The 9,740-nt window shown below is 38.4% G+C and overlaps 1 protein-coding gene across 3 annotated transcripts in view; it reads right to left on the bottom strand.

Annotated features, from left to right (window-relative positions):
• Positions 1-1,990: 1,990 nt before the first annotated feature.
• The window catches only part of LOC117527157 (RNA binding protein fox-1 homolog 2-like), a 108,084-nt gene continuing 100,334 nt past the window's right edge, over positions 1,991-9,740 (bottom strand). For 2 of the 3 annotated variants that reach the window (XM_034189380.1, XM_034189379.1), the window contains exons 11-13: positions 7,208-7,296; positions 3,353-3,425; positions 1,991-3,272 (exon numbers count right to left, since the gene is read on the bottom strand). In XM_034189380.1, the coding sequence (XP_034045271.1) occupies positions 3,228-3,272; positions 3,353-3,425; positions 7,208-7,296 (207 nt within the window). In that variant the 3' untranslated portion in view covers positions 1,991-3,227. Of the gene's footprint in view, positions 3,273-3,352; positions 3,426-7,207; positions 7,297-9,740 lie in introns of those variants that run through there. The other variant, XR_004565454.1, reaches the window with a different exon arrangement.

The following is a 9,740-nucleotide window of genomic DNA, read 5'->3' as shown; positions in this document are numbered from 1 at the left end:
ACTTAATTCACATCCCACAATGACACAGTTTCTCCATCATGTTGGAATATTTATTTAATGATTGATAACACTTTGATCTGTTTGTGGTATCTGCAAGCAAACGTGACGTGACCACGCCGGGTAAACTGTCAGACTTCACCAATGAAATGTTAAGGAATCGCTGACAAAAAATGAAGTGCTACAAGCCTCAGTTCATCCATTCTAAAAGTCTCAGTTACCTGCACATAACAGAAAGAGGACATTTTCTTTGAAATGCGCTTAATTATCAAGTATGGGAAAACCACTTCTACTGTTCACCATCATTACTAGCTAGTTCCTCATAATTATCACACATTAAATCAGAATAAGATCACATCATAAGTAAGATACTAAGTAATTTGTGGGATAGGAACAACTATGACAAATAGTCAAAAACAAGAGCTGTTGCGTTAAATGTTGACCCCCCCCCCCAGAGGATCCACAGCCATGCAGTGTAAGCCTAGGGGCAATACAGAGATAGTAATGCGTATATTTACCTTAGTAAATATAAATCTAACGCAACGCTGAAATGCCCTCGGCCGTATGAGCATTGTGTTCTTTATAATTTGCAGTTGTTTCATTAATTATTAAGATCTTACTGTCTGATGTGCAACCTGTACATGTTCAAATCAAATCATCATTTGTTCAAGTGCAAATCAAGGAATATTTGTAGATCACCCTCTGGGCAATTGCAGTTATTAGTGAAACAAATTTAACTCCATAGAAACTTAGCTTTGAGTTTGCGAAAGTTAGCGTGCAAGCTAACGTCCACAAAATGTCTTGTTAATGACTCCAGGGGTGTTATGTTACAATAACAGTGTTTTCAGTTTTAGAAGTGTATTTCTCGCTAGCTTTTACATAATGTACCAGAAACGAAGCGTTTAGCAAGTAGGTACACCAAGAAGTGACGTCACCATGCTAAGCTCAGCAAAATGTCTTGTAATTAAGAGGTGTTATTAGGTTCCAAAAACAGTGTTTTAGTTTTAGAAGTGTTTATTTCTCGCTAGCTCTTACATAATATACCAGAAATGAAGCTGTTAGCAAGTAGCTACACCAGGAAGTGATGTCACCATGCTAACCTCGGCGAAATGTCTTGTAAATAAGTTCAGAGGTGTTATTAGGTTCCAAAAACAGCGTCATCAGTTTTTGAAGTGTTTGTTTCAAAAAAACAAAACAAAAAAAAAAAACGAAGTGGTTTTGAAGAGACCAGTGACTGACGTCACGGTGCAGCTCTACTTGCATTGACTGCCACCAGTGTCACTCAAAAACAAAATGGATCAGATTGAAACAGAATGTGACTTTTTAATCTTTTATTTTTGCCAAAAGTTAACTTGCCAAATTAATAAACATTCGAGATATTTGAGTAGCTTTTGTTGCCATCTAGTGGATGATGTGAGCATTTTAGGGCTTCTGTTACAGGTCGTATTTGATACCCGAAATTCCAGTAAAAAAAAACAAAACAAAAACAAAAGGCAATTATAAGTGTCAGAAATGCATAATTTTATGGCAGGGAGAACTTTAAACTCCCACTATTAATGAATAAAAATTTCTATTTTGAGAGTTATATGATTCTTGAGTTTTAGGATGAGGGGTCAAAATTTGTAGTTTTGTTGGAACACAGGTTTAGCATTCGCCCCTTGTTGAAACCACCCGGGTACGCTCTTGGCTCAAGATCTTTACTCTAAAGCCTCATGAGTGAAATTAAAACAATGCACCTTACTGTGGTAAGAGCAACATTTACAGATATAAAAACACATGATAAACGAAAGCAAATAAAACAGCAATAGGATTATTTAGATTGTGAAAACAAAGATAATATATTCATACATATAGCAGAAACATGTGCTTTCTACAAATCTTTGGAACCAAACAAAAGCCAAAAAAAAGAAAAAGAAAAAAAAAAGCCACATTTGGAAATATAGACTACAACTGTATAGAAATATTCACAATAGTAAGGTGTTGCATTTATATATTTTCTATTTACTCACTGACAGAATTGCTCCTGCTCAGTAATTACTGACTGCATTTCCAACACAGTTCCCAAACAAAAATATTTTTGCAGGAAGACTCTTTCAATGTTGGACGTGCTCAGTAAAAGATGGAGCATGAGGGGAGGGGGGAAATCCACATAATAAATCTCTGCATCAAAAGGATCAACAAATGTGAACCTCAGGGTCACGATTGAATGATTTTGTCTGAATCTAAAGCTTGAACAAAATAAATGGACTGAAGGAAGCGTTTGCAGTATTCCATGTAGTGTTGTGCTGTTTGTAGTGTGTCACAGGCAGAACAATTATATAGATTATTTTCTCATTCCCCCTCCCCCCAAGATTCACTGGGAAATCTACATGTGCCATAACAGCAGGGGGCGCTGTCTGAGGTGAACAAAATAATGGTACTAATAAGAATAATTATGAGAATGATTACAATAATTTGGTAACTTTACCCCCCCCCCCACTAAGCTAATTTCTTTGCATATCATAATTTAAGTTTAAAGGTTCACCATTTCCACATACTAAGAAAACTTGAGGTAAGGTACAGCTCTAATAATCACCATCCTTGCTTCAGCTTTCTCACGTCTTTTGAACGTTGCATCACAAGCTGTCGCCATCTTTCCACGGCAAGCGTTTTGCTCCGCCCCCACACAGGAAGGAATTATTTACTTCGTCCATGGGTGTTTTATCGTGACAGCGACTCAGCTTTCAGGTTCAAGAGTTCTCTGAGCAAAAATTCCTTGATTGTTCGCGTGCGTCCTTTTTCCTTAAACACGGAGTGTGTGCCGGTTGCACGACACCTGGATCATTCTCTCACATGGTCGGCAGCTGTTTAAATGTCTCGTCTCTGTACAGCCTTTGGAAGCACATCTGGGTTCCATTCTGCTTCTTGTGCTGAGGAAATAAGGAAGTGGGGTGGGGATATAATACAACCGTGCAATGGGGAAGGTGTCCGTCTCAAGTTGTTATTAATTCTTCTTCTTTTTTTTTTTATTTAAACGTCATCCATCATCGATCCTTAATACAGCATTCCTCTATTTGTGTAGTAGTGTAGATAAGAAAAAGTGGGACTGCACAAGGGTGGGGTTTGAAATATCGTTGCCGTGGTTGATGCCACGCTTCATAAACTGGATGTAGTCCACCTCCTTGACAACAGAGGGAGCTCTTGTGGAGTAATTCAATGGAAGAAAGGAGCTCCTGGGAAATGTAGTGTCTCTAGTAGGGAGCAAATCTACTGTAGCCTCCCCTGTACAGCGTGGCCTGTGACGACAAAATGCAAATGTTCAGGAAATATAAATCTTTCAAAGCAGCAGTCAGGACAGGTGTCGTAGTTGACTCACCATGGCTCCGACACCGTAGGCAGCCGGGGCCAGCGCAGCGTGGTAAGGGTCTGCTGTATAAACTCGTCCATAGCTGTCAAAAAACAGACTGTCGACTGTCAGATAACATTTTAATAATGTACTTCTTTTTATGCAAGGCGCTCAACTGAACACCAAAAGTAACTTGGGGATTAAGAACCTTGGCCAAGGGCCCGTAGTGATTTTCTAGCCTGAAGTGGATTCTAGCCTGAAGTGGTTTTCTGAAGAGCAGATTTGAAGCTCAAGTGCAGTGGCTCCAAATTTTGCCATGTCCGTCTAACTTCGAGCTAACCCATAATTGGGTAAAATGGAGAAGTGTGGGTGAGACCAGCATGACCTCGGTGCGGTAAATGAAACACGAATACTCTCCCCAATCTCAAAATTCTCAAACAAGCTAAGACTAACAGGCTGACTTTGATTCAGGTGTTTAACACAAATTTTGAATGCACTGGGTGGTGCTTTTCAAAGCCCAGGCTATTGATAGTGAACCTAGTATCACCACGCTTCCAATACATGCTAATTAGTGCTAATAACGCTAACAGTGTTAGCACAAAAATTAAATGATACTAAAATTTCACTGTTCTCCCCGTGTTTGCGTGGGTTCCCGACGGGTGATCTGGCTTCCTGTCACATCCAAAGACATGTAGGTTCGGTGAATCTTTAAATTGTCCATAGGTGTGCATATATATATATATATATATATATATATATATATATATATATATATATATATATATATATATAGAGGCTTTGATGTCACGTGACCTGGCCACTTCCAGGCCACTCCCCTTTCTACTACTTACTGTTTTTTTCTTTCGTAGAACAGTCTTGTCGGGACACCAAGTGCGTTCCTTTCTTTGTTGTCTGTACCTGGAGGACACTGTTATCACCGCATACGTTTTTTTTTTTGTTTTGTTTTTTTACTCTAACTCTACTCTTACTGACCTGTTCGCTTTCTTTACCACCATGAAGAACTTGCTTAAAAGATGGACAAGTTAGCTGGTAAGCTTTCAATCTGTGTGTTTTTTATGATGCTGTTTAGCTATTTATGGAGTATGTTCATGTCTGACTTGGTTTTTCTAATATTTTTTTTAATCTTTTCTAGTTTGTAATGAATGGGATACGTGATTCAGACCAATTGTCATGGTAACGGTCTAATATGGGAAAATATCAGACCTGAAATCAGCCAATCAGAGAGCATGTAGCGTCGTAGCAATATGATAATACAGAATATCTCACTAAGTTAAAGACTTCCTGCAAATTCTGTTCGTACAAATGAAAAAAAAGAACTCATTGGTGAATGTGGAAAGTCCTCTTGAAGCAGTTGTACAATCTACTGACAAACTAATCTGTTTCTATGAGTTGTTCTTGCATGACGCCCATTGATCGCTGAAGGGCTTTTAAGTTGGAAAGGCCGTGCACCTCCTCATGAGTTTTCCTTCAAGCACATCTTTGCCGTTTTTTAAAAACGCTGGCATTTCCACTGTTTTGTTGTTGGTTGTTAAACAAAACAATCAGCCATTGTTCTGTCTTGCAAAACTCCACCAAGTAGCTTCAGTTTGTGGGAGAGCACTTAGCCTGAAGTGGGAGCTAAAAATAGTCCAGACGATAGCGCCAGTGGAGCCGAAATCTCTGAGTTGTTTGATGTTAAAGGAAGAAAAGCACCTGAAGAATCTTTCGTGTCTTATACATGGGTTTAATTTTCAGCGTCGATAAAGTTCATGATGCTTTAGCATTCTACGGAGCTGAAAGCAAATAATGACTGGGAGCTTTTTTTTTTTGAGGATCTAAAAGTGACCGGTGTAAGAATTATGGGGCCAAAATTTTTTGGACAATTGGCTCTTGAGCAGTTTCACTGCTAGATGTTTGTTATTCCTTTGTTAATCTTTTGGCAAGTCATCAGATAAAAGGTGAAGCACTGATCTCTCTTGCTTAAAGGGATCATATTACACACGTCAGAAAGCTTATAGCAGTCAAAAGGTGTCTTATAAACACATAATAAGGTTCATAGCCAGAAATACACTGTGGCATGTTTTAAGGAAGCCCAAAATGAGCCATTACATGAAGAATATCTCAGTATGAGAGCCTTGAACACAGGTTTCATGTTTTTAACAGTCTTTGATTGAAATTCTACTATAACAGTGTGACGAATAAAGCAAAAGGCACATGTTGTAGGCAATTATACCAGATGAAGACTGTAAGTTCTTCAGAGGTGCCATGTGTATCTTGGCAGCTTCCCTCACTCATCTCTGTCGATCCAAGTCACTTATTATTTGAGGACGGCCTGCTCTAGCCAAATTTATCACACTGTTATTTGGGCATACTCGCACTACGCCTGCTTGCCTTATATCATGCCCAAGCACAATTGTATGAGTCCAGCTGAACAGTGCCTGGACTGTACGGTGTACTCACACAAGTCAAATGGACTGGACATTGGGGGTCAAACCTGTTTGGGCACAGTGTAGACTGCCTACTGCAAATAAAAGCTGCAACAATTAATCGATTACTTCACTATTAAATTAATAACCAACTATTTTGGCAATTGTTTCAATCATTTTGAGTCTTTTTTTAATGTCCAAATTCTCCAGTTTCATCTTCTTAAATATGAATATTTTCTGGTTTCTTTACTCCTCTCTGACAGGAAACTGTAAAGATATCATCTTGGGGTTTGAGAAACACTTCACCATCTTCTGACATTTTATGGAACAAACAACAGATAGATTAATCCAGAAAATAATCAACAAAATAATTGAAAGTGAAAATAATTGTTATTTGCAACAAGTTGACAAATTTATTTTCTGTGTCTCAGGAAGAGGCAAAGTTGTGTGCAAGACTTTCTGCTGTACTTTTCTCCATGACTTCCTTTTTAATTTTTGGCACTTTACATTATTTATATGTTGGCAATTTTTTTTATACTAAACGAAAGTATTAGTAGAATGTATAGTTATAATCTACTGGTACATTAACCAAAAGATAATCAAGTAATCATAAAATATTCGGTAAACTAAAAAAGAAAAAACAAACAAAAGCATAATGATTAGATTAATGGATTAATAAAAAGTACAAATACAAATTACAAACATATTTGGTAATTGCAGCCATGGACTCTCATTATGACTAATTTGAATGAATGAATTCATGAATTTAGCCGGCACACAGATGATCAATAACAAAAACTCATAAAAGGAACAACTTAACAGGAACAACTTTGTGTGGTTGAAAGGGTGAAGGCAGAAGCGAAGCTTATAAATACCCACCCCTTATACCATAAAAATAAAGAATGTATACAATACATATATAAATATATATACTCATAACAATACCAAAGAAATGTGCATGAACAATATGACTTAATCAATGCACTAAAATTTCAAAATAACCAAACAAACAATAGTGCACAATCCCAAACACAACAACAAAAATCAGTAAACCTAATTATTCAAACTATCACGAGTAATTTTACTATTTTTGTAAAGTCCTTCAAAGCCAACTAAGGTACCAAGTAATTTAATATTATCAGGACAATTATTTCAAATGTTAACGGAAACACTGACTATTTACAGTAGTTTGGATCTTTAATTTCTCAAATAATAGGCTTCCTCTCAAATTATAACTGTAGTCCCTCATTTTAAACAGATCCTGGACATGCTAAGGCAAAAGTTTATTTTTAACTTTATACATAATTTGTATTGTGATTTAATCAACCAAAATTTCACCCAATGAAGTTGTGAATAAAGTGAGGAAAACAAAAGTGGTACCTTTACAGTTTTGTTGAGTGTATAAGGATTTAACTAATGCACAGGGTGGAAGGATTTGAAGATGTGCTGAACTACTCACCTGTCACTGTAAGCTGCCGCTGCAGCCGCCGCTGCTGCGGGAGTTGCTACCGCAGCAGGCTGGGCGTAACGATAAGCCGCATAGCCGCCCTGTGAGGAGGCGAAGGAGGAGTACAAGAGGGAGAGGACAGCATGAGGAACAGGGAAGGAAATGCAAGGGAGGAAATATGATGGAGGAGCAGGTGGGGCGAGAGAGAGGAGTAAATCTTCATTATAAATCATATTTTCTCTGCACACTGTCAAAATAGAAGGGACTCTAACGGGTTACATAGTGAGAAAAAAAAACTGCTGAGAGGAGAGTGAAAGATTAACAAGCAGACAATCAGCAAAACTGGCTAATCTGGTGCAATACAGCATTCACAAAGATGTAGCTCAGGCTCTGTGTGCGTCTCTCCCTCCATGACCAACCAAGAGACAGAGACAGAGAGAAAAAAATCGAGTTCTTCTTAATGCATTTTAAGGATCGTGGTGTTCCCCAATGCATTATTTTGGCGTGCTGGCTTTCCCACTGTGAGTTTGACATGGAGGAAGAGAGAGTTCAAACCCATAATCGTGCCCAACCCGGTTCCCCAAACTAGGTATTCGCAGATAAAGAAAGGGGAAGGGGTGGCAAGATGACTGTGTCATTATTTATGTTGGACGGACAGCTGATGGACAGAAAAAAAAAAGAAGACAGTCAGCCAATCAGATTAAAGGGGCGCACGCACGCACACACTCGCATGGCCAGCGAACAATCAGACACAGCATGCTTTCCCAAACTCTGAACAAACAGTGTATTAGGCCAAACACCCCTATTACAAAAAAAAAGAAGAATCATTAAAATGAGAAAACAAAACACACCACTGCATTCTACCCTACAGGATCAGTCACAATCAAGTCCCCGCATTCAGGACCACACAGTGGCTGCTATGGGAGGAAGGCTGGACATCAAAGACGGAAAAAAACAACAAGAACAGGAAAGAACTGGCAGGGATGTGACAGGAAAGATGAAGAGAGAGGAAGTGACAATATGCAATTGGGGTGGGGTGGGGGAATGGAACTTAAAAATGTTTGGATTTTCTTAAGTAATTTTAGGTACGCTTGCAGCCTGTCTGTGCCGCGGTGCAGCCTGAGCCAGACGTGGGTGGGTGGGAACTGCACCTGCACATTAACATGTTACATCAAAGACTGGCAGAGGGGTTTTAAATAGGGATGTACTGATCCAATCACAAAGACAGTATTGAGCCCAGTAAAGGCTTCTTCTTCTTTTTTTGATTGATCGATATCAGACGAGTCTCTCAGACATCCGTCTGCGTTCTGTTTCACTCCACTCTAAAATTATCCATTGCTAGTTCATCAGAAGTGCCGCAGTACACATTTTAAAGGCATATTTATGCTCTGCTTTACTTTAAATACGCCTCAGTCCTATTTTTGGAGGATGGTGCATGTGATATGCTTCTTACCGGCCAATCAGGTAGCACTTTCCACATGAAAAATATAGCTTCACCTATCACAACCACAGAAGCCTGGAAGTCCTTTTGAGTGGTCATGGCTGTCTTGATTCCTTCCCTCGATAATATCTTTCTTGCACAGTCACTGTTTTTTGAGAGCTGAATAATCCAGAAAGATAGATTTACCACACAGTACCATATTGTTTGTTTTGACTGAGGTAAGTGAAGTTCAAGACATATTCAGTGACTTGGAAATGTTCATGTATCCCCTGACTTGGCTGTAAAATTCTGTAAAAGTGATGACTTGTATTCACAATAATGAAGCCAACCATTTATCTACAAATGGTGAGACTGTGTCTGAAAGTAACTGTAATGTCTAAATAAGTAATGAGATATTTTTGTTAAAACCTGTAGATTTAAGCTAAATGTCTACACTACACCCACATCTTGGTTGTTTAATTTTAAGTCTGCTGTGGTTTTGCACACAGAAACAGCATTACACAACATTGTGCCATTGCCAAAATATTTATGGACCTCACTGCAGCATTACAAGTCTATACAGTTAAATATTGCAATTGCAAAATTTCACACAATAATCAAAATATGGCTTTTTTCTTCAAATTGTGCAGCCCTACATGTGACCACAAAGCATTTTAAACTTCTGTTGACACAATTCCGTCTTACTCAGTGGCTCTAGACTAGACCCAGGTACTATTTTGACATCATATATGGAGCTCTGTGCTGTCACAAAGCCAGTTATCGGAATGGGTCTCTAAGTCATTGTTTCATCATATTTACAGAGCACTGTAATGACACAGTTACAGCTCTTATTATACTGGGGAAAAATGAAAATACGTCCAGACTGTTTTGACATAATTCTTGGAGCTTTGTAATGCCTGAAAGCCAATTATTGGGATACTGGGAAAAACATAAGAAAGGAATTTTCAAACTTTGGTTGAAACGTCAACGTGTTATCATAACTACAGAAGGTTGTGATACATAGTGTCAGTTCTTGAAATATTACAGAAAAATATAAAAGGAAAAAGAAAGAAAAAAAGCACAAGATAGAGTCTTAAATGTGACTACACTGATCAATGTGATCTC

Source organism: Thalassophryne amazonica, chromosome 15 (genome assembly GCF_902500255.1).
Source record: "Thalassophryne amazonica chromosome 15, fThaAma1.1, whole genome shotgun sequence".
NCBI classification, from domain to species: Eukaryota; Metazoa; Chordata; class Actinopteri; order Batrachoidiformes; family Batrachoididae; genus Thalassophryne; species Thalassophryne amazonica.
Note: the sequence above shows the minus strand (reverse complement) of the source record. Positions and strands in the feature narration are given on the sequence as shown.